General features: G+C 38.1%; 4 protein-coding genes across 4 annotated transcripts; 1 reads left to right on the top strand and 3 right to left on the bottom strand.

Moving 5' to 3' along the window:
• Window positions 1–500: 500 nt before the first annotated feature.
• On the bottom strand, window positions 501–3641 carry LOC125203248 (phospholipase A1 PLIP2, chloroplastic-like). Its single transcript, XM_048101558.1, has 5 exons — window positions 3045–3641; window positions 2230–2751; window positions 2066–2125; window positions 1474–1890; window positions 501–1392 (listed from the first exon to the last, which is right to left on the bottom strand). The coding sequence occupies exons 1-5, from the start codon at window positions 3555–3557 to the stop codon at window positions 838–840; spliced, it is 2067 nt and encodes a 688-aa protein (XP_047957515.1). The 5' UTR covers window positions 3558–3641; the 3' UTR covers window positions 501–837.
• A 2868-nt stretch (window positions 3642–6509) lies between these two features.
• LOC125206333 lies at window positions 6510–7133 on the bottom strand. Its single transcript, XM_048105602.1, has one exon. The coding sequence runs from the start codon at window positions 7131–7133 to the stop codon at window positions 6510–6512; it is 624 nt and encodes a 207-aa protein (XP_047961559.1).
• Window positions 7134–10980: 3847 nt separating this feature from the next.
• On the bottom strand, window positions 10981–13313 carry LOC125203312 (pollen receptor-like kinase 4). Its single transcript, XM_048101628.1, has 2 exons — window positions 12544–13313; window positions 10981–12242 (listed from the first exon to the last, which is right to left on the bottom strand). Exons 1-2 carry the CDS (start codon window positions 13223–13225, stop codon window positions 11017–11019), a joined length of 1908 nt encoding a protein of 635 aa, XP_047957585.1. The 5' UTR covers window positions 13226–13313; the 3' UTR covers window positions 10981–11016.
• Window positions 13314–14938: 1625 nt separating this feature from the next.
• On the top strand, window positions 14939–24100 carry LOC125205924 (lon protease homolog 1, mitochondrial-like). The gene is made up of 20 exons (XM_048105136.1): window positions 14939–15331; window positions 15421–15486; window positions 15996–16172; window positions 16261–16326; window positions 16554–16595; window positions 16674–16796; window positions 17391–17489; window positions 17865–17930; window positions 18022–18108; window positions 18251–18290; window positions 18453–18624; window positions 18879–19003; window positions 19677–19807; window positions 19895–19999; window positions 20150–20263; window positions 21729–21896; window positions 22563–22664; window positions 22819–22995; window positions 23125–23646; window positions 23724–24100. The coding sequence occupies exons 1-20, from the start codon at window positions 15041–15043 to the stop codon at window positions 23895–23897; spliced, it is 2847 nt and encodes a 948-aa protein (XP_047961093.1). The 5' UTR covers window positions 14939–15040; the 3' UTR covers window positions 23898–24100.
• The last annotated feature ends 665 nt before the right edge of the window (window positions 24101–24765 follow it).

The following is a 24765-nucleotide window of genomic DNA, read 5'->3' as shown; positions in this document are numbered from 1 at the left end:
ATTTGACAAATTAAATAATCGACTGTTATTTTATCACCTAAGGCAAGACAGTGAATTTTGACTAGAAAAAGAGAGAGAATTTTGACTAGAATGTGATTCTTCATACATTATCATTAGAAATTTAGGATTGCCTAAATTCAGGGCTTTCTTATCAACTGTAAAAAGATTATTGAAATCATTAGCCTACTATCAACAAACCTAGATATCGCTTTTAACATCTTATTTTAATTATTCTCAGTCCCTAAATAGAGATTTCGGGGACGGTAATGTGGCCCATATTATAAGTAATTGCTTATTGTGGAAAAAAAGTTGAAAAATGGGATATAGATTAATTTTGTTGGATGCTAAAACAGAAAAAAAAAAAATGATCTTAAGAACTTAAGATAAGATAAAAATATTCAACAATTATTGAGCCCACATGTAGAAGGGAAAGGTTGTCTGCCTGCCTTGTTGGATGGATAACTATAACCAATACACTATTGTTGTTTTATTTTGGGCCGAATTTGCAACTTGCAAATATAGCTCAGCTTTACATTTTTTTGGCTTAAAGCATATTGACCACATTGCTACATCAAATTAGACCACATTTCATTCTAGAATCTGAACTAATTAAAAACACACATGAAGCCACACATTCGTATCTCATTTTCTATCCCATAACTTAAGCTCGTCTCGGCCTAAACAAAGCTTCATCATACAGACAACATGGTTTTTTGTCATATCCATTAACCAAGAATTTCATTCATGATCATCCAATACTATAGTACTACTAGTATATACTATTGGTTTCTGATATGCATAAGCATAAAGAATCGTGTTACTGTTGCTTCTCCTTCTCTAACTAATGTTCATGGACCCACAATTTCCCAGAGCAGGGAACATGAGCACAACAAACAGATGCATATGCTGCGACGCTACCAACGTGCTGAACCGTTTCAGTGACACCCGTCCCGTCCGGACCATGCCCGAGAAATTGAACTGCCCCTGCCATTGCCCTTGCATAACCGGCCGCCTCACAATCACACCACCACTTGGCGCCACAGCCGGCCACCAAACTTTCCGACGCTCTTCCCTCCTAGCTCTCCTCACACGGTTGAGTTCATGGCCAATCACGTTTCTCACAGACTTGAGATACGAGAGCATGTCGTGGTCTCTCTGAATGCTGCCTTCGGACCCATATGAAGACCGGTCACTCAGTATCTCGAGAGGGTGCGGTGAGTTCAGGAACACGACTTGTGCAGCGCGGACCTGCTTCTCTGCCTCGGCCATGTCTGAAGCTGAGCATGTCAGGATATACAGACCGCTGCCCGGAGGAAGGAGGTCGTGGTTGGGAGAGAATTTGTCGTCTGGTTGGAGAATCAGAAGCTCGCCCATTGGAGTGTATAAAAGCTTCTGTTTACATAGTGCACAAGCGAGTGATGTTATCAGTTGAAATGTGGCAAATTTCAGATAGTAGGTTAACTAACTAGCTACCTGTTTATCAAGGCAGGGATGGTTGCGGAAATTCCCATTTACAGCCTTGAGAAATTCAGCAACGTGGTTCGGGTAATTGCAAGAGAATGCTCGAGGAACAATGTCTCGATGCATTGTGATCGACCTCACATGATTCTGTGGCAGCCCAAGGTCGTGAAGTAGACGATCCCCCCCACACATGATCGATGGTGCTCCATAAGTTATGACTGGAAGCAATGAAGAACGAGGCGCTCCACCTCTGATCAGCAGCATGAGATTCACAAGCACTGACAAACTACCACCAAGAGAATGCCCCGTGAAACGGAGTTTGGCACGATCACCATGAGTCTCGAGGTGTGAATGAATTGCAGGCAACATATGCTCGTAGATCCCTTTTGCAGCCTCATAGATACCTCTGTGCACAAGAACGTTGAATCCCTAAACAGAAAGAGGGATAGATCAAATTACTGTAAAATCTACACCAAGTCATCAACCAACAAATATAAATTTGGCAAAAATGATTCATCTAATGCATCACACACTATTACCACATAAATATTTAACTTCAAAATATGATTTTTTTTACAAGCTTTAAAGCAGGCTAGATAACTACCTCAAACTGCATCGGCTCGAAAAGTAGATTGGCCTTCCATGAAGCCAGTGACTCAGATCCCTGAAAGAAATTTATTGATGTTTTAGCAACTTAAATATTTGTCAAAGAAAATGTAGGAGAGCAAAACATATATGATCATATCCTTATAGGCATAATTGTTCCACCTGTATAACAAAGAATCTTGTTGCAGTTTGATCATCATCGCAAATGAACCACTCACAGGGGCATGTGAGGGTCGACTTTAGATCATCAGCCACAGCCTGCTTTACCTCCTCCTCCGCAGCAACAACTGCTGCCATGGAATCAGTAGTTGCCATAAATGAGGCCATATCATGATTCATCATATTGACACCTGCATCACATCCACTTGTATCTACCTCGCAATTCTCACTCTGCTTCGATTTGGAGGATCTCAAGCTAAGAACGACCTTGGTATGAGAATGGAAATAAGAAGCAGCCGAAGCAGCAATCTGATAAGCTGCAGAAGAAACGCGATTTCTTTCAGCCTCCGCCTCAACGCCTTCTGCTTCTCTGGTTTCATCCCTCTCGGCATCTGCAGCTTGAGCTGCAGGTTTTTGTAGGTTTTCAGCTGATTCCTTCTCTTTCTCAATCTTCAATGCCAACTCTTTCTTCTCTATGGATGAAGTCACCAGCTTTAATCCATGGTATCTCAGAAGATTCCCAGGCTGTAGCATCATTTCACATAGCAATTAGCCAATTAGATAAAAAAAATATAACATCATAATATGATCTAAAATCTACCAGGAATGCAGTTCGATTAGTGTTCTTTTCGTTTGTTTCTTCCTATCTCATTGTCTTTACTCGAACAATTTTCCAACAAAAAAATGTGTGTTTCAAGATCGATTGCAATTCATGAAATCCACACAAATATACTATGAGCTAGAAATTCGAACAACATTGCCAAATTGAAAAATGCCTAAATGCAGTGAACCAAATTGAAAATTGAAGAAAACCATACCTTGATTTGAGGAATGCAATAAGCCAAGCTTCCCAAATAAGATAACTGAGCATATAATCTGGATTCCGCCAGAGAAACTTTTCGAAGCAGCTTCGAAAACGATTCCCTGTCGAATTCAATCTTGTCATCGTCAACATCGCACACATCACATTCTTCATTCTCAACACAGCAAATCTCCTCCTCAACATAATTTCCCCTATTTTCTTCCAATTTCACCCTCGTTTCCGCCCCTTTTCTCAACGAATAGAAATGCAAAACCTTGGAAACCCAATTCTCATCCTTTTCAGCCAAAACCGCGTCGTCCACTGCAATAGCCGGCTCCCACCTGATTTTGGTCCCCGACCATAGCGATCTCAGTGGCGGCAACCGGAAAGTGAATCCCCAAGGGAAATTCTTCGACGAAACATACGGCCTATCCGCCGCCGCACTCAGCCGGAAATCCGCATTCCCGGCAGCTTCAATCGGCGGTGCCGTGATTCCGTGAATCCCTGCCTTCAAACAGAAAGCATCCATGCCGAGAACCGAATATGATTAATGATTATATACAAATATAAATGTATGTTTTCAATTTTCAGTGTGTCAATGTTTATATAGGTATAGACGAAGGGCGTTGTTAAAATCTCAATAAATGTTTTAAAATTTTGTACTCTAGTCTATCTATTAATTGGCCATGACTCTCCTGATTTTTTTAGTTCTTCGTCTATTTTTTATCAAATTAATATATTTGATCTCATTCTTGAGATATTTGCAGTTATAATTAATTATTGTTAAATTTCACCCAGCTTTTATACGTGCAGAATGATGTTCAAATTTGTAGTTCACCTACTAACTTGAAATTATACTTTATTTTGTTCAAAATATAATGCCGTTAAATGTGATTGAATTTGGGTCGAAACAACAAAAATGAAAAATGAGATAATAGATGTGTGAAGATATGTTTGCTGTATATCTAATGCGGGTGACTCGTTTTTGTCGGGTGGACTTCCAAAACGCTTGGTACAGAGTGGATATTGCATGAATGCCACGTCATATCTTTTTCCAGATGAACTACGATTCTACAAGTGGGATATTTTTTTATTATTTTTTATTAAAATACTTGATATTTTTGTTTTTTAAATACAGCTTCTACCACTACTATATTTTCTGCTTCTAAGTTCTACTCCCACCGTTTCACAATAATAGAGTCATTTTATTATTTTGATACGTTTCATAATAATAGAGTCATTTCTCTTTTAAATAAAAGTCAACACATTTTTTCATATTTACTTTACTCTCTCTTACTTTTTTCTCTCTTCATCTCTCTACATTTTTTATTTTCCACTTTATTCTCCATTTACTTAACTCACCTAACATAATTTTTCTTAATCTCCGTGCCTCATTTTTTTTCGAAGGTAAATTGTTATCGAAGGTGCATTTTTTTTCTTTTTCATTTAAAAATAACGAATCACTCTTTGATTTTATATTGATTATTGATACATAATCAACATTAAAATCAAAATTACTATTAAAATAGATTAGATGAAACAAATATTATAAAATTTGCTCACCATTCGTGAATATTGAATGCCTTCTAGAGGATTCTATTTATAATGGTCAAATTTCATTACTCCAACTAAAAACCGCCGATTGACTAATAGAGTAAACTTGATACTTCCTCCGTTGCTTAATAATTGTCAGCTTTAATTTTAGCACACGTGTTAAGAAATATAATGGAAAGTGAATTGAAAAAGTTAGTGGAATATATATCGCACTTTTATATATCAGTTTTATAGATAAAATTAGAGTGAAATAAGTTATAATAGAATGTATGATCTCCTTACCATGTATGATAACCGGACAATTAATAGAAAAATGGTAAAAATGAACAATTAATTGAATGCCGAAGGGAGTAATTTTTTACACGAACATATGTGGCATTAATATATTAGTGTCAATATTATTGTGTCGATCAAAGAAAAATAAAATAATTTCGGTGTTGGATTTCAGATTATTTGTTAATATTAATTATTTTTATTTCTTTTTTAATTATTTACTATTTTAACAAATTAAGTCATTGTCTAATTAATCCTACAACAGCTCAGCTCACACGATTTACGAGTTTATGTGATGAAGTTTGATTACTTAATTAATTATTTACATCGAATTATTTAACTATGTAATTCAAAAAAGAAGTTATATTAAATATGTAAGTCAATTTTGGCATACATGTGAGAAGATATTAATCAGTTTTTGTGGACGGGAAGGGACCCCTCCCGGCTGCAAATAGATAGTCGTAGCGTAGGTAAAGTCTTTCTTTTTCGTTCGTATTCTATATGTATTTAACAATATAAAATACTCCCTCCGTCCACGAAAATTTGTCCCATTTTTCTATTTTCGTCCGTCCCCCAAAATTTGTCCCATTTTACTTTTACCATATTTGGTAGTGGACTCCATATTCCACAAACTCATTCATACTCACATTTTATTATAAAACTAATACTCTAAAAGTAGAACCCACATCCCACCAACTTTTTCAACTCACTTTCCATTACATTTCTTAAAACTCGTGTCCGGTCAAATCGGGACGAATTTTCGTGGACGGAGAGAGTAATTGATTGTGAAAATGTATAAACAAATACTCCTTAATATCCTACAAGTTGCCTATCTATTAATATCCTACAATTGCATATCTATTGGTTTCATCTCTGAAAAAAGCTTGCAAAGTTCAAAAAGGAAGGATTACGTGCTCTTTATCTTTACCATTAACATTTTAACACTGAAAACATATAAGTGCACTGAAGAAAGTAGAATTGAATTCAAAGCAAAGTGGATTTATTTATTAATATGACACAGAAAAGTTAAAAAAACTGCATTTGGAAATTAAGGGGGAGGGGCTGGGGGTTTATTTTATCAATTTATTAGATAGTCTTAATTCAAAATCGAAACTAGAAATTTATAGTAATTTTTACAAGGCTAAGTGCCTAAGTAAGTAGTGTAGCTATGAGGTAGAATCGCACTTTTTCTACGCATAGTCATGTGAAAATTATTAGCCCGTGCCATCTCTAGCTAATGATTTTGCGACCTAGATTTGTATACATTTTCTTGTAGTAACATCTTAAATAGACATCATACTATATATTGACTAGGAAACCAGAAATTTGAAACTCTAAGTCTAGTATTAATGGTATCTCATTATACTATTATCACAAGCCATAGCACTCCAACCGTCCATAAGAGCATCCACAATTGATGTCCTAGTGGGCGCCCCAATGGATGCCACATCAGCATACCCCTTTTTTTTCAATGATTTGGCCCTAGTGGGTGCCCTATCAATTATCTATTTTTTATTTCAATTTTAATATTACTTTTTTTATGTTTACACATAATAAATAGCAAAATTAGACTCTAAATTAAAGAACTAGCAAAAACATACATTACTTAATTTTAAAAAAAAATCAACGAAAATACTTAAAAAGAGGTACAATTTCAACGACCACTGCGTGTCCAAACTTCTTCAACCATGTCGTTCATGAGTTGAAGATGAGCTTGTCGGTTGCGCATGTTCTCCTGAGCTTGTAATCTCTCACTGACTCCATAGGGTAAACCTCGAATGACCAGCGGGGTTGCATGACCTGCGCTCGATTCAGCTTCATCGTTGGTCCAATCGCCAACTCTTGCACCTTCATCGTGAATAATCATGATGTGCAAGATGATGCACGCGTACATGACATTGGCAATATGATGTCTATACCAGGAATGAGCCAAGGCTTTTACTATTGGCCCACGTGCTTGAAGCACACCGAATCCTCGTTCCACGTCCTTCCATGCAGACTCTTGCCGCTGTGCATAAAGGGCTCTCTTCGCATCCGTTGGGCAGGAGATCGTCTTCAAGAAAACTGGCCATCTCGGGTATATGCCATCGGTTAAGCAGTACCCCATATGATGCTGTTGTCCGTTGGCAGTGAACTGGATAACCGGACCGTTGCCATTGCATTGCTCGGTGAAGAGACTCGACGTGTTCAGCACGCTGATGTCATTGTTTGACCCCGCCACGCCAAAGTGAGCATGCCAAATCCAAAGACGGTGGTCAACGATGGCTTCAAGGATCATCGTCGGGTGGGTACTCTTATGCCCACTGGTGAATTGGCCTCTTCATGCTGCCGGACAATTCTTCCACTTCCAGTGCATACAATCAATGTTCCCTAACATTCCAGGAAATCCGTGCACACTATCGTGCATCCTCATCAGAAACTAGCAAACTTCGGCATTCGACTTGCGCAAATATGTGGAGCCGAAGGTGTCAATCACGCCCTCACAAAATTTTACCAGACACTCCTGGTCAGTTGTATCCCCGACGTGAAGATACTCGTCGAACATGTCCACCGTGGTGCCGTATGCCAACTGACGAAGCGCAACCGGGCACTTCGTGAACGAGGATAGACCGATTTTGTGGGCCGCATCTTGCCGCTGCTGGAAGTACCCGTCGCTCGCCTCCATCGCGTGAACAATGCGGAGAAATAGTTTTCGCCGCATCCTAAACCGTTGGCGAAAAACCGTCGGTCCCCACCGGGGCTCATCGGCGAAGTAATCCTCAAACATACGTTGATGAGCTAGACAATGCTCTCGACGGACGGATGGGCCTCGAGACCTGCTCTTGCCCTTGTATTGCACGAATACCTGCGAGAATCTGGTTCCCAAAAGCAAACATTGCGCGTTCCATAGCCCGACTTATATCTTCCCCGGAAAACATTTTGGAAAAGTGAGTGAAAGAGAGAGATTGTAATGGAGAGATGTTGTGTGAGGGTTGAGAGATGTGTGAGAAATGAGTGAAAATAAGGTATATTTATAGATAGGAAAAAAAAGGAAAACGCGTAGTCAGGTGAAGAGCGAAGGTGTGAGTGCTGCGTTGTTATATAAAATAGAACTTCCCCGATCCAGAGAATCCACTAGACACTGGGTCTAGGAACTCAGAGAATCCTCAGGTTACTTGTTCTCCTTTCAAAACCCTCAACCCGCTATGCTAAAAAGATTAGTACAGGGAAGCAGGGATCGAATCCACAGAGACAGATGTGTAAGTAAACATGCTGAAAGACTTGGAAACTATTTTTGGCTGCTGCCACGCAATTTTCTTGGGGTTGAGATTTAATTCCTAGACTCTGGAAATGAAATGTCCTATCCTAACATCTAGATCTAGCCAGAGATAACAGAACATGCATAATGCTGACCAAATGAGCTTGAAATTACTACTAGACGGGGTAAACGGCTTCCTAAACTAACCTAGACACATGAAAGCGTAGCATGTGGGGACCATTTCCCTAAACGGCATAGTACGAGGGAAAAAGCTGCAGATTAACCAACTAAAGGACTAACTAACAACGACATCATCTTCTCTAACTTTTATCACGAAATAACAGATGAAAAACAGAGCAAAGTAAGGATCGAAACAAGGCAAATGAAATTAAACCGATTAACACAAAGAACTACTGAAACTAAAGCAGATCTACGATTACTAGACGAGGTAAACAAGTAAACATAATTTAAATATCACAACCATGCAAACACGAACAGATCTACACGCTGGATGCTTCATCCACTCCGGATCCAAGCCATCGACAACAATCCAACACAATTTCCATCTCCGATCTTCGCAAGTTCAACCTCATTCAACCGATCAACTACAGATCTCCATGCAATTCAAAATCCACCTCAGGTCAATCGAAAATATCCACCAAAAACAACCAGATAATGCAACAATTACATAACCAAAACCATAGTAGCAAATTCCATAGCAAAATACGCAATATCCAACGAGAAAGTAGCAAAACACGACCGAGTTTCGAACAACGAAGACTCGGGAAATCCGAAACACAAACAAAAGCAAATAAATGATTGTATCTTCGCCTCCCTTGGAGACGGTGTTATACCACAATGGAATTGAAACGTGAACCCCTAAGATGATTCCCCTAAAAGTGTGTATGAAGAGAAATGGAAAAGCTAAGCTAAGAGCTGATGATGCAGAAGGAGGACTCCCTTCATGTTGAATGCGTGCTCTTATTTATAGGGGGCGGAGCTTCTAGACTCTTCCTGGTGTTTCCCATTTTGCCCTCCTTGCGGATGCTCCTTCGTTTAGTAAACTCTTCCCTTTTTCTGCTCACTTTTCCCGCCAGCTTCTTCCTCCAGGTAATCTTCTCTTTCTCCCTGGGGCTGACATTTTCTCTACACACCTGGCTTATAAAGCTTTGTTAGACCCAGGAAATCACAGAATTTATCCCATAACCAATGCATGAAATTAGTCTTATCATCAGGCTCGGACGAGATCGGGCTGGCGTTGTAATGGGCGCCCGATGGAGATGACCGATCTTTCGGTCGTCTCTCTCGGGCGCCTGCAATGGATGCCCGAGGACGCCCGAGCCGGAGCCCGATCTCGGGCGATCGGGCGCGAGATCTGGCATTCACTGTGGATACTCTAATTGATCTCTCAAATTCTCCGTCTTCTTCCAATTTCTCTCTACTTCTTAAATGTTATTTTTGCAAAATGCTTTTAAATTAAGAACACCTTTAAATTGCATCGTAATTCTGTTTAAGGCATCTGTTGCCGTACTTATCTTCTATTTAATTTACTTTTTCGCCACATATCATTAATGATAAATAATAGTACTATTTTTCTTAGTGAGGAAGAATTGTCTCTACTTCTCCACAAATTCAGTAATTTTCTTGTTGTGTGCATGCATCAACAAATTTAATTACATAATATTTTCTTTTATCTAAAATGCAATCAGAAGAACGTAAATTTGTAAGTTACTTTAAAAAACCTCTAAGCAGAGTTATATCCTCTAGACTTTTTATTTTTAGATCCTCGTATAGTCATATTCATCAAGAGCCCTTTTTGTTAATTTTTCCAACATTCAGTTTGATAAAGATTAATCCTCGCCATCTCCTGAAATCCTATAAGACACAATTATTAAAATAGATTTCATAACCTGAAATCCTAGACTTTTTATTTTTAGATCCTCGTATAGTCAAAGTTATGCTCCTTCACCTGCATTTATTCGTACAAATATTAGATTACAAAAATGTAAAATACCTATAATACAATATATATTACTGAACAAATTAAATAATTATCTTTAGAGTGAACAACAAAAATGATTTCTGAACTATGGGTTTAACTTGTCAATAGTTCCTGGACTTTAAAAATATTTACAGTAGTCCCTAGACTAAGGATTTATTTCAAAATTAGTACTTTTGCATTTTTTTCACCAAAAATGCCCTTTTGGAGCTGGGTAATTTCATCTTTACTCAATTTTCACTTTTTTAATATGATTAAAAGTTAGTATCTTTGCAAATTGTTATTATTCATTAACCAATGTGTAAAATTTAAGTTTTTTCTTTTTGCCATTGGACACTTTGATTGTATGAGAATGTTTGCTTGCTCATTATTGGTACTCCACTCCTTCACTTGGTTTTCCTGTACGATTTGTAGTGACTTCAGTGAATCATTCTTGAACGGGTAAAGGCAAAAGTTGAAGAAGATATCCTATTTTACACGGATAAAAGAATGTGAAATATACAATATCTATTTCATGTTATTCTAACCAAGCGAGATAATTGGTGGATATTTATTTGTTTGGTGTTAGAGAACCGGTGAATATTTATTTTTTGCCTTAAAATTATCAAACTGAAAGTTCTCATGTGATCTAACGCTATCTATGTTGACATAAACTTCAACTTCTGGAACTAGATTTGATAATATATGTCACAGAAATTATGTAATATGATTAGCAAGAAATTTTATGAAGTTTCGCGGCAAAATGGATCTATAAAAACTGTGGTATTATATATTAATAATTGGTAATTGATGGATAGATGTACTAATATATTGATGGTGGTGTGTGATAGCTTATAAGTGATTTTTGATTATATAACTTAATTGTCTCCAAATACAAAACAATTGAAGTTGATGGTTTTAGTATTCAAAAACACCTATTGCATATCACTCCTGGAGCTGCTCAATCCTTCTAAGTGCCTCAGCCATATCTAACCTCTTGTCCAACTCCTCTTGGCAGCACCGTATTCCAATCTGCAAAAGCTTTTCCATCTCCGTCTCTGCCTCCGCGCTTGCCTCCATATCTTTGTCGAACACCCCCACCGCCCCTTTGGCATTCGCTTCCTCAACGATACCTTTCACCCACCGGGCTAACTCTGCACCATACTGGCACCCCTGCCCGAGGTGCTTGTCCACGGCCTTCCCCGTGAGCGTCTCCAGGATCAAAATCCCCAAGCACCACACGTCTGATTTCCTCGACGTCTGCCCGCTCATGGCATACTCGGGGCACTTATACGCCACCAGGGCTTGACTCACCTGCGCTGGGTTCACCACCGGGCTGAGGGCGTAGTCCATGAGCAGGGCGTTGTAGTTGGTATCGAGCAGGACGTTGGACGATTTCAAGTGGCCGTGGGGGGCGTCTAGGGCGGGCAGCTCGGCGTGGAGGTAAGCTAGCCCCCTCACCGTCCCTTTGATCGCTTTCAACCGGCATGGCCAGTTGAGCGGCTTCGGCCACTCCTCGGGTCGTTTCCCGTCAACGTGGAGGTGCTTCCCTAGGCTGTTGTTGGTGACGAAGTCGAAGACCAAGAGCTTTTCTTCCTTGCGGTAGAGGTAGGCTACCAAGGGTAGCAGATTGGGGTGTTTGAGGCTGCCGAGTCTCCTCATGTGGTCGTGGAAGTCATCCTTGGTCAAATTGGTCATCTGCTTGAATCTCTTGACGACCAATGCCTCCCCATCCACCAGTACCGCTTTGTATGACGCCCCGAAGCTCCCGGACCCCAGCACTTCCGCAGAGGCTCTCATCAAATCCTGCAGGTCGAACTTCTGTCTGTCGTTCTTCACGAATGATAGCTTTGTTGCTTGCTGGGGCGAGGCTCCTACTGTCATAGGGCTTCTCCTCTCGCTATAGGGCGATACCATCTCTGATCTCGTCATCATCATCTGTCGTGGTGACTCCACGTCATCGTCCAGGTTCCACCACCGGCAACATAATAGGAGAAGCAATAGGAGCAGAAACAAAGCCAACAGACTGCTGAGTATAATTATGGCTATTGTCGCTGGAGATAATCCTTTACGCTTAGATGGGAAAGCGTTGGTTGGAGTTAGAGGATGAATATTCGGCTCCATGTCTGGCGGGGGCTCACACGTTGGTCCCTCGCACAACGCTGAGTTGCCTGTAAAAAAAAAAACAGTCCATCATATATCTATAGGAGATGGTTTTTCAAAAAACTCTTCTTATAGTTAGAACACAAAATCAGATCAGTTCACAAATATATTAATATCACAAAACATATCAGTTTTTCACTCAATATCTGTTTGTTTGATTCATGAATATCAGTTCATACTCAATATGACGAACTGATATGTTTTGTGATGCCAGCTAATATTACTGTATTTTAACAAAGTTTTCAAGGGCACCACTCCCTCAGTAAATAACACACATTCTGACTTGGGGGCCTCTAACACCCTACATACCTTGGAATGAGGAGGGATCTAGCTTGCGCAAAGATGGTGGAATGGGGCCCTGCAGCTGATTTCCAGAGACATCAAAGACTCTGATATTATCAGCGCTAAAAGGCGGTATACCGCCTGAGAACTGGTTGTTGTCGAGGCCGACCTCCACCATCCTAGGCGAGGCCAGGGAAGAAGGGATGGGGCCACTGAATTTGTTGTTGGAAAGATAGACCTTCTTCAAAAAGTCCATGCCGTTGAAAGCATCATCGGGGATCCGACCGGAGAACTGGTTTCCAGAGAGATACAATGAGGTGAGCGCGGGGACCTTCCGCCAGTCGGGCATGGGCCCTTGGAAGTTGTTATCAGTGAGGCTGATCGTCCGCAAGGATTGGAGGCCAGCGAGAGCGTCGACATCAATCTGGCCCTGCAAGCCCATGTTGTCGAGCTGCAACCCCCAGACGTAGCCGTTGTAGCACAACACACCCGCCCAGTTGCCAGTGTTGCCCGTGCACGGCTCCGTGGATGGGTTCCAGTCCGCCAGAGCCGGATCCGCGTTCACTAGGGCCGTTTTGAATCTCAAGAGATCCGCTGCTGCGTTTTCTTGCCCCGACACCACCACCAACGCCGCCATCGTTACCGCAACCATGCTTATAACGTGTCCTCGCATCCATAGTATGCAACGCCCGTATTGGGCATTATTCATGGTTTTGCTGTGTGTTTGAGAGTAACGTATACTTCAGCCTGTAGAATAGATGGTCATGGATTGGTTTGTGTCTAGGAAGATGAAAAGAAATGAGAGAGACAAGTGAAGAAGAAGCAATGAAGATAGGTGGCAGTGCCAATACAGGAGGTGAAGTCAGATCTGATAAGTGAGACTCGAAGTTTAGGGAGATACTGTAGGTTTACCATTATTGTTCTTTACTATAATTAGGCATAAATTAATTCAACGACCTATTTAACGTAATTATTTTTTATTAGTTGATTGATTGTGTTTTACTCATTAAGTATAAGAAATTAAATGATTTAAAAGATAGACATAAACTACATTCATGGTAGGTGGTAAAAAGAAATGTGTTACTACGTACTCCTTCCGTTCCATAGTAATGGAGGCATTTCTTTTCTGCACAGAAATTAAAAAAAATTGTGTTAGGTGAGTTAAGTAAATGGAGAATAAAGTGAAAAATAAAAAAAGATGAGAGATGATGAGAGAAAAAAAGTAAGAAAGAGTAAAGCAGGTGTGGAAAAATGTGTTCACTTTTACTACTAAAAAGGGAAATAACTCTATTACTATGGAACGTACCAAAATGACAAAATAACTCTATTACTATGTAACGGAGGGAGTATTAGTTATAACTTACATATTTTAATTTGAATCATATAATAGTTATCGATTATTAGATTTTAAATATAATGAATTAATAAGTCACCTAGTTCCATGAACTTTAAACAACTATAGTATATCACATGGATAATAAAGATAAGACAAAACACATTCTTAGATCCTTATACTTTAATTAAAATGTTCATTTGGTCCTCATACAATTTTTTCGTTTTAATAGGTCCTTATACCTTTTTCATAAATTTCATCATATTCTCGTACAATTTTTTCGGTTTAGTAGGTCCTTATACTTTGATTATAACTTTTATTAGGTTTTTATACAATTTTTTATTTTAAAATATTCTTTTACTTTTATCTTAGATAATAATTTATATTTAATTAAATTTAATGAACCTTTTAATTTTATTATTTAATTTATCTTATGATTATAAATATTCAGGGAAACGTATCTTTCAATATAAATATAAATAATCAATTGAAAATTCAGATAGTTATTCTAAAAAGAAACTTCGATTTTAATCTTCAATCATCACGGTTAATCTTTTATTATTCTCTACAACTTATGGAGATTATTGGATAACAAGATGATAATAGACTATGCTAAGTTAAATAATGGAATATTAAAAAGTTCATTAAGTTTAATTAAATTTAGATTACTATCCAAGATAAATGTAAAAAAGTCCCTAAAATAAAAGATAGTACAAAGACCTAATAAAAGTTATGATAAAAGTATAAGGACCTACTAAAATGAAAAATTGCACGAGAATCTGATAAAAATATTGTAAAAAGTATAAGGACCTATTAAAATGAAAAAAATGTATAAGAACTTAATGAACATTTTAACTAAAGTATAAGGACCTAAAAATGTATTTTGTCTAAAAATAATCTAAATAGGAAAGGTCACATGGAAATGTTTTAGTTATAAAACTAGTATGAAAATTTTCGATCTGACCTCAAATGCGATAACCAACCCAATTGAGATCCGGCAATTGAAGGGTAGTTCGGTCAATTCAAAAAACCAGAGGGTTTATGAATGTAAGGTTTTAACTGGAAAATAAGCACAAGGCTAAAGAAGAATACATCGACTTCTTCCCCAAGCTTCTCACTACTCTTTAATGGCGGTTCCCACCCTTTAATTCCAATCAGCTTCAAACCCTAATTCATTACAACTAATTATCGATGTTGAAGACTCTTACCGCCAGGTGCAGCTCGCACGTCGCGTTTGGGGCTCACGCCCGCCGCTATGTGCCCGTCGGAGAGCCTGCATCTCCGTTGCTCCGCCGCATTATCGGACAGAATAAGAGAGGCCTGTATATAATTCGGAGGTTTTGCTCTGATTCCACCGATGGCTCCGATCCAGACGACGCAACAGTGCGGGTCAAGTCGGGGGGCGATGGCGATGAAGCTGCGGAATCCAAGTCTTCGTCCGCTATTGTGCCTACACTTGTTAGACCTGAAGATTGTTTAACAGTTAGTTGCTCTCCGATCTTAGCTTCCATATTTCTCCTCGCAACTTATCAATAACAATTTTCTTCTTCTGTTCTTTTTTACTTATGCAGGTTGTAGCCTTGCCCCTCTCGCATAGGCCATTATTTCCGGGATTCTACATGCCAGTGTACGTAAAGGTGTGATTTATCTCTTGATTCTAGTATTGTGTTATAGCTTAAGTTAATATGTGTGTCGTTGCTTCTATATGCCGATGCACATTCTTTTGAGTTCTGACTTGTCTTCATTTTGTATTTTAATACATATGTTATAGTATCATTTTCTTATGAGTTTAATGGCAAGCAGTGTGTTTTAGTTAACAATTTGTTTTGTTTCTTTTGTGTTCACTTTTTTAAACATGTTGTAATTAGTACCAGAAACGAAGGGCAACCAAACCGTTATGACTTGAATTCTGAATGTTTGTTGTTGCCCTTTGTGTGTCTTGTATATACCCTGGGCTTTCTCCCATTCAGTGCTTAATTGCTACCTATTCCAATTACACAATGCGGTCAGAATTTCTATGTGATAGTGTGGTACGCATCATATACACGGATTCTGTGGAAGATGTTCCTGAAAAATATATAATCTGGCATGTGGATCTTCCTCATTTTGTTGGTTGTGAGATAGTGGAATTTGATTGCCTTCACAGGATCCAAAGTTATTAGCAGCATTAACAGAGAGTAGAAAAAGGCAAGCCCCTTATGCTGGTGCCTTCCTTGTTAAAGATGACGAAGGGACTGAGGGTTCAGATTCAGAAAAAAGTATCTATGATCTTAAAGGAAAAGATCTATTCAACCGCCTTCATGAAGTTGGCACACTAGCTCAGGTAATTTCACACTTTCTGCTGAGCTATGTCATGATTTCATATCCATATAACAGATGACTTTGGATTGACCAAGTTGGTTTGATGACAGATTACAAGCATACAAGGGGATCAGGTTGTTCTCATTGGTCACAGGCGACTTCGAATCTCAGAGATGGTAGGCGCAACTCTATCGATTTTGATTTTATTATTATTCTGTTTGAAGATGGAATATTTACCACCCTATTACTTAATTTCTCACGCATGTTAATTACATATAGGTGTAATATTATTGAGCTGAAATAGTATTACTTAGACAAGTTGATTGTTGGCTTATATGCACTCACAAACATGCATCCTAATATCTCTTTGGGCGCGTGCTTCTTGTGAACCTGTCTTATGCAGGTCAGTGAAGATCCTCTGACGGTCAAAGTCGATCATCTTAAGGTATTGATCATATACCATCTGAGTGCCTGACTATTCTATAGAAGAGAAGTTCAGTTTATCTATTGATTCCTGTTTCAGGAAATACCATATGATAAGGATGATGACATTCTCAAGGCTACTTCTTTTGAAGTTATATCAACCCTTAGAGATGTTTTGAAAACAAGCCCGCTTTGGCGAGATCATGCGCAGACTTATATTCAGGTCTGTCCACCCACTACCCCCCCCCCCCCCAAACCCCTCAAAAGAAAAGAAGTTACCTCATTCTTTAAAAAAAAAAAAGAATGGCTTGTGATTTGTTGCATCTAGTTCTTTGTATGTGCTACTGCTATTTGAGAATCTTGTGAAAAAAAAACTTGCAGGCTTTAGGGGCCCAATGTATATTAGCTCTATTACTGTAGTAGCTTAACTCTTTAGCTCCTGAAAAAGGGGAAGTTCTCATGCGCATTCCTCACATTGATCACATCTTAAATAATACTCTATGAACTAGTTTACTCCCTGAGGACCCTGACTTTCACCAGGAAAATTCTTATCCATAATACATTTGACTATTTTAGATGTAATTAGTTCACTTATTTAAAAAAAAAATTAATGTTTCCTAGAGACTTAACCTCTTATACCTCAGGAACTGGAAGACATTAACCTAGCATTTTCCTTTCCTTGCAATGCATATCAGAAATCATCATATTACAGCATAATTTCAAATTGGAGTGATGAATATTGTGTATCTAACTGTGTATAGAAGTTTCCATTTATCTGTTTTATGACCAGTTCTTTTCCATTCTGAATTTCCTACAGCATGTTGGGGATTTTACGTATCCTAGAGTGGCAGATTTTGGAGCAGCAATATCTGGTGCAAATAAGCAGCAATGCCAACAAGTGCTTGAAGAACTTGATGTAAGTAGTTTACCAATACTAGCAATAGAAAATCTTCCAATCTTAGCTTAAATTGGTTTCATGTGGTGTCTTGGAAGTTGAACGCTTCCCAGAGCTTCTAATTGGTTTATTGAGGGCCAACCATGCGTTCTTGTCCCTATGAATATCTTGCATAACTAATAAATTAAGATATTTGGACCAACAATTTCAACTGAAACAGTAGAAACACTTGTTCTTGATCTTGATGTGGTTGCTCAAGGTGCTAGCAGGAAGAAACTTTGCCCCAAAGGATAACTATTTCACTCAATGCCTCTGGCCTTACATGGATGAGCTCTTTGGAGTTTACTTTTGTTATTACACAAATTTGTAACTTCAGTTCTCCGACTCTACATTTAGGTGCATAAACGTCTAAAACTCACCTTGGAGTTGGTGAAGAAAGAAATGGAGATTAGCAAGATACAGGTATCACACTCAGCACTATTTCTTAAATTTCTGTGATTTGTATTCTCCTGTATTTGATAATTACTTTGCCATGCTTATTGGTTGTACTCAGGAATCAATAGCAAAGGCCATTGAAGAGAAGATAAGTGGGGAGCAAAGACGCTATCTGCTTAATGAACAGCTTAAAGCTATAAAGAAGGTAATGCAATAAGTAAAAATATCTGTCTGCCGTGTGGTTTATTGTATACTAGTTAATTTCATGTAGCACTTCTAATGCAAACTCCACTTGGACAGAAAGATGTTATCTGATTTGAATAATTATAAAATTATATATTGTTCAGGAGCTGGGATTGGAGACAGATGACAAAACTGCTCTATCTGGTTTGATATCTTGCAACAACTTTCTTTCACTTAAGTTGTTTTTAAAAAACCCGTTTACCTTTTGCTTGATGCAAGTGTAAATAAATATTTTACTTAGATGTTACTAGCTCGTGACAAATTATGAAAATTGTGACTATTGATACTCTACTTATTTTCAAACAGGAAAGTTCAGAGAAAGGCTCGATCCAAAGAAAGAGAAAATCCCAGCTCATGTTTTGCAAGTCATAGAAGAAGAACTGACAAAGTTACAATTATTAGAAGCTAGCTCTAGTGAATTTAATGTAACCAGGAATTATCTTGATTGGTTGACTGCATTGCCTTGGGGAGAATACAGGTGTGGGCAATTATCATCTTCTGTTACTATTGTTCAATTCTGTCCAAATTACACTATCCTTAAGTAGTTTGTTGACCACTATCTAAAGTGAAAGCTCTGAAATTTTCCATGCTGAAAACTATTTCTTTTTCATAAAATATGCCTCCATTACAAAATAAAATAGTAATATCTTAAGTTATAGTTTTTTCTCTAAGATGAATAAATTAACCTACATTAGTTTTTTTCCTGATGCTTCTCTTTAATTTTCTGATCAGTGATGAGAACTTTGATGTGCTTCGTGCTCAAGAAATTTTAGACGAAGACCATTATGGGTTAACGGATGTTAAGGAAAGGATATTGGAGTTTATAGCGGTCGGGAAACTGAGAGGAATCTCACAAGGTCAGGCAGTTTTTTAAACTTTGCATCATCTTGTCTGTTTTGTTAGAATAATGTTGGCATTCTTGAATTATGTTACTCCAGTTGAATAGATTATGGTGGTATGATAATCTCCTTTTTGCAATTGTCATTTGAAGGAATAATACGATTTGCATGTGAAGTCACACAGAAGAGCAACTTGATTATTGGATTGAAGAAAACTTGAACTTCCATTGATTATTTCCTCTTTCCAGCTCGGTTTGACAAAAAGGATAATCTGAAATTGAATTGTTGCCATGGAAATGATCAGTGAAATATATACAGGATAAAAACCTGAAGATTTTAAGAGTCCAAATCTTCCTTATCCTTCTATCGAACTCAGCCTCCTCTAGATTATCTGTTAAGCAAGCAGTCATTTAATTTTGTTCTCTTTATAATTATGATAAATTGATAATAGTGAAAAGTCTATGTGATGGGAAAATTGAGACTGGAGAGCGAAACAAAATGATCATTACGCTGGCCGCACACTTAATTGATAGATCATAATTTTTGTAGAATTTTGAACAAACTTTTGGTTAGACCTAAATGTTGTTTCCTGTGCAAACCAGCATCCGATGTGTTTTCCAAGATAAGCTTGTGATGCACTTCCTGCAATATAGGGACCTTATCACTAGCTTGTTTGTTAAACTTTTTACAGGTAAAATTGTATGCCTCTCTGGTCCACCTGGAGTGGGAAAAACTAGTATTGGGCGTTCCATTGCTCGGGCGTTGAACCGTAAATTTTACAGGTTTTCAGTTGGAGGTCTTTCTGATGTTGCTGAAATCAAAGTGAGCATAGGATTTTATTATTTATTTGGGTAATGTTTAAGCTTTACCAATTATCGTATAAGCCTGTAACACTGAGATAAATATCAGGGGCATCGCCGAACCTATATTGGTGCCATGCCTGGGAAGATGGTTCAGTGTCTGAAAAGTGTGGGAACGGCTAACCCTCTTGTTCTGATTGATGAGATTGACAAGGTATTCATGCTATATATGGGTGATTCTATTGGTGACCATATTTATTCTGTGGTTGTACTTTTATTTTTGTAGATATGATGAAATTTACTCTTAACTAGTTATTGTTAAGTATATTTTGCGAAACTCTCATATAAATGCATCTTCTGGCAGTTGGGAAGGGGCCATGCAGGTGATCCTGCAAGTGCAATGCTGGAACTCCTTGATCCAGAGCAGAATGCAAATTTTCTAGACCACTATCTTGACGTTCCAATTGATTTGTCCAAGGTCAGTGTCTACTGTCTAGCAAATTCATATTGATGTATAAGATTTTTATTGTGACATTTGTGTGGTCACTGTGGTGGCATGTTCTCCTAGTGAACAGTCTACTTTATTTCAATTGACAGTATATATATATATATATATTCTAATTATACTCTGTTGCATATTCGTGACCCCCTTTCTTAGAAAGATTTATCTTGCTTCTGTATTCTTTAGTATGAAAGGAAAGTTGTTAATCAACTTTCTTGAAGCGAACAGAGCAGTTTAGTTCATGTGTTTAATGTGAATTATGGAGCTGTATTTTGCAACTCCTTGGATATTGTTGAATAGGGAGATCTATCCATGTGTGGGTGGGTGGGGTGGGGGGTGGGGGGGCTTTGCCGAACTCGGAAATTTCTGAGGAAATGTGTCAATAGTGACTTATTTCTCTTTCTGCACACCCTATCATCCCTCTCATTGCCTAGTGGGATGTAGTTGCAAATTCTCCAACTTCCTTTTTCCAGACTATTTTATTGAAAAACTTCAGGTAAGTTTTGACCTTTCTGGAGCTTGAAACAAGTGTATGAGTGTCTATATGTCATCTTATCTCATTTTCTCTACATACTACTTTTGAGTAACAGTTAAAAAGCATAGGATAAATACATCTAGACTGTGTTTCCTCCTCCTAAACCAACTCTAATTCTAAGAAATAAAAACTATCTCCTACAAAACTACTAACTAGACTCCTTCAAGTAATAAACAACTAAATAATAACAGAAACTAATAAATCTACTGTAGGGAACATAGCATGGAACGTTCCCTATCAAGCACATTTTGATAAAATCGTATGACACTTTCCATGTGCTTTTAATGATTTCGAGCTCGAACAACACTTATACGAACATTAAACGAGTCGAGCTTGAGCTTGAGCTCAAATATCAGCTTATCAAGTATCACAAGAACCCAACTCGAGCTAGGTAATTAGATTGTGAGCCATGGTGAAGCAAGAATGAAGCTCGAGTCGAGCGACCCGCGTATGTTAAATGAGCTGAGCTCAAGCTGCCCGATATTCAGCTAGTTTACAGCCCTGCACTGTAGAATATGTACTTTAAATTTTTCCAAACCATGTGTAGATTCCGCAGGAATACCAACTTTTATAAGGTTCTCCGAGAAATTGCCTCGACATTTGTATCTCGAGGACATCATCATTGTGAAAGGTGGAAAAGTTGTAGGAGCTTCCTGTGTGCTTAGATGTTATTTCTATGTGACAAATTCCTGCTTTTTTATGATCCATACACAATCTATGTTATGCGTGAGGCATCAAGTGTTGATCCATATTTGTTTAGCCAGGGTTTTCCAATAGCCTTTGTAAGGCTGTAAGACTTAATCCTTGAATTTTATTCATGTTTTGTGCTACAATTCAGATTATCTCAGCAGATTCTCACTTCTCCCCTGCATAACGAATTATTTTTTGTATGCTTGGTTGCTGCAGGTTTTGTTTGTCTGTACAGCAAATGTCATTGAAAATATTCCAAACCCCCTTTTAGATAGAATGGAGGTGATATCCATTGCTGGGTACATTACAGACGAGAAAATGCACATTGCTAGAGATTACTTGGAGAAAGCAACTAGAGACACATGTGGAATCAAGCCTGAACAAGTAAGCTCCTACCTTACTGGTCTCTGTAGGCATGCAGTTATATGTATCACATACACTCATTAAGATGATTAGTCTCTATAATTCATGCACTTGTGTCCGGGCAAATAACACACAACTGTCAATCATCTTTTTGTAATTTGAACAGGTAGCAATTTTCAGAGTCGAGATTCCTTTTAATAACATTGCACCCAATTAAGTCTCTCATTTCTCGTGGAATCACATGCTATGGTTTTAATTATTTACGTTTGAAAGATGTGTTTTTTTTTCCAAAAAAGAGCATGGGAGAAGGAAATATAAAGTGCAAATTTTTTACAAGGAAGGTGGAGGAAAAAGAAACATAGTACAAAAAATAAAAGTAACAATCAAATCAAATGATTTTTCGCTGTCTAACAGAAATAAAATGGTTGATTTCTATTGAATTCATGCATTGGTGGCCTGTTGTCAGCTGAATCTCAACTCTTGTGCACAATCTAAGTAATATAATATGGTGCTCTTCAGTTCTTTTCTTTGTTTAGTTGCTTTTGGACCTCAAAATGTAGTTAAACTTCAACTGCTAAATCTTGAATTGTGAAGTGATGCATATTTTTAATATAGTAACACTAATATTTAACGAACTGCTGTCTCTGTTTGGAAATTGTTACTCATTCATGATGGTTTTTGGTCCAGGTTGAGGTCACAGATTCAGCTCTTCTTGCTCTGATTGAAAATTATTGCAGAGAAGCAGGAGTTAGGAATCTTCAGAAGCAGATTGAGAAAATATACCGAAAGGTTTGACTGTGATTTGCGATTCACGACTGTGTACCAAACAGAGTTTCTGTATGGTTCATTAGTGATAGCTGCCTTTAATAGATGATATACTTTACAATGTATGTGTTCTCTGCGTTACTAATTTTGTTGTTTGATTATGCGTGTCACTGCTCAGATTGCTCTGCAACTTGTACGACAAGGAAGAAATCTGGAACCTGCAAATGTTGGACCTCAGGTCCAACTCGAAGAGGATAAGGTAGATTCTGGTTCTTCGTCCAATGAATCCGTGGTTGGAGCTGAAGCATCTGAAAATGCTCAGGAAGCTGAAATTGTTGATTCCGCAGCTAATCAGGTACAAAGTTTCAGCAGTGCATGCATATATGATTGTTTCGATTTGTACCATTTTATTTCTTTGTTTAGTTTCAGCTTCATATTGCCTAGAATAATAACTTGATTCATTACTTGGATGTCATCCGAGCAGGATGATACTCTAGAAGCTGAGAAGGATGAGACCAGCGAAGCTGCTAAAAAAGTTGAAAAGGTTTTAGTTGACTCATCAAACCTTGTGGACTTTGTTGGCAAGCCTGTTTTCCATGCTGATCGCATATATGAGCACACTCCAGTAGGAGTCGTGATGGGTCTTGCTTGGACCGCAATGGGTGGGTCCACACTGTACATAGAGACTAGTCACGTCGAGCAAGGTGAAGGTAAAGGATCCCTTAACCTCACCGGACAACTTGGAGATGTCATGAAGGAAAGCGCTCAGATTGCTCACACTGTCGCCAGAGCTATATTGCTCGAGAAGGATCCCGAGAACCAGTTCTTTGCCAACACTAAGATCCACCTTCACGTGCCAGCAGGAGCTACGCCCAAGGACGGTCCAAGTGCCGGTTGCACCATGATTACCTCCATGCTATCTCTTGCCATGAATAAACCTGTTAAGAAGGACCTTGCAATGACTGGAGAAGTCACGTTGACGAGAAAAATTCTTCCTATTGGCGGGGTATGTCCATTTCCGGGAATATTCCAAGAGAAGGTTGTTCATCTTTGTTTGCTCACATTCGTTATGTTTGATGTCAGGTGAAGGAAAAGACGATTGCTGCAAGGCGGAGCGAAGTGAAGACCATCGTGTTTCCTTCAGCGAACAGGAGGGATTTCGACGAGCTAGCAGCTAACGTGAAGGAAGGCCTGGACGTGCATTTTGTTGATGACTACTCCCAAATATATGCTTTGGCTTTCGACGAGTCACAATAATAAGCATTTTGTTAGTCTATACTATCATTCATTGATTGATAATCTTAGGCATGTAACAACCAATAAATTTTCCAAAACAGATCCATGCCACTGTCATCCAATTTTCCGAGACATTCAGTTTAGGCGGATGTTGTAATATAAGAAATTGGAATCTCGGTTTTTGAAGTCCGAGTAATGAAAAATGCCCATGTTTAGTGGTTCCACTCCAAATCTCAATTTTTATATAATTTGGTGTACGTCATGCTATTAGGGCTCGTAATGAAATAGTAGTTTATTTTCAAAATGCAAAGCAAATGCATTGTACAAAATTAATCTACTACTTTCTAGATAGGGTGTATAATTCTATAAGAATATGTAATTATTGCATATAACTATACCAAATAAGAAAGCAATTGCTTGTTATATGCTATCTTTGTCCAAAAAAATAGACAATATTATAAATGACACGAGTTTTAATGCCTAACGTCCAAAACCAAATATATGCTTAATTTGCCAAATTTTTAAGCAGATCTAAGATTCAATGTTAGTATAAATTTTGTTTTCTTGATTTGGGGGAGAATCGAATTGATAGGATTAGGTATTTCGCCGAATGATCTCTTATGATCTTATTACAATTCTCTCTATAGAATATACCCGTGATATTAATTACAAAGATTGTAAATAAAATACTCCTATATGGAGTAATAAATATAATAATGATGATGCCCCTAATGTAAATAATACTACAAAGAAAATAACGCATCAATCAATTTAATTGGTTGAGAAATTTGATTGTGAAGATGGTACGTAAATAAATACTCCGTAGAGTAGCTGCGATATTCATAGTATACCAACTAATGATATAGTAGAATATTTCAAAACTCAAATA

Source organism: Salvia hispanica, chromosome 2 (assembly GCF_023119035.1).
Source record: "Salvia hispanica cultivar TCC Black 2014 chromosome 2, UniMelb_Shisp_WGS_1.0, whole genome shotgun sequence".
In the NCBI taxonomy this organism is placed as follows: Eukaryota; Viridiplantae; Streptophyta; class Magnoliopsida; order Lamiales; family Lamiaceae; genus Salvia; species Salvia hispanica.
The sequence above is the reverse complement of the archived record's forward strand: the minus strand, read 5'-3'. Positions and strand labels throughout refer to the sequence as shown.

Excerpts from the sequence above, each read along its gene's own strand:
- LOC125206333 (XM_048105602.1), bottom strand. The coding sequence starts at position 7,133 with ATGATCCTTGAAGCCATCGTTGACCACCGTCTTTGGATTTGGCATGCT.
- LOC125203248 (XM_048101558.1), bottom strand. The coding sequence starts at position 3,557 with ATGGATGCTTTCTGTTTGAAGGCAGGGATTCACGGAATCACGGCACCG. Across the intron at positions 2,752-3,044 it reads ATTGCATTCCTCAAATCAAG|CCTGGGAATCTTCTGAGATA; the intron begins GTATGGTTTTCT and ends ATGATGCTACAG. Across the intron at positions 1,393-1,473 it reads ATCCCTGCCTTGATAAACAG|AAGCTTTTATACACTCCAAT; the intron begins GTAGCTAGTTAG and ends CTATGTAAACAG.
- LOC125205924 (XM_048105136.1), top strand. The coding sequence starts at position 15,041 with ATGTTGAAGACTCTTACCGCCAGGTGCAGCTCGCACGTCGCGTTTGGG. Across the intron at positions 15,332-15,420 it reads GACCTGAAGATTGTTTAACA|GTTGTAGCCTTGCCCCTCTC; the intron begins GTTAGTTGCTCT and ends TTACTTATGCAG. Across the intron at positions 18,625-18,878 it reads TTGCCTTGGGGAGAATACAG|TGATGAGAACTTTGATGTGC; the intron begins GTGTGGGCAATT and ends TTTTCTGATCAG.
- LOC125203312 (XM_048101628.1), bottom strand. The coding sequence starts at position 13,225 with ATGAATAATGCCCAATACGGGCGTTGCATACTATGGATGCGAGGACAC. Across the intron at positions 12,243-12,543 it reads AGATCCCTCCTCATTCCAAG|GCAACTCAGCGTTGTGCGAG; the intron begins GTATGTAGGGTG and ends TTTTTTTTACAG.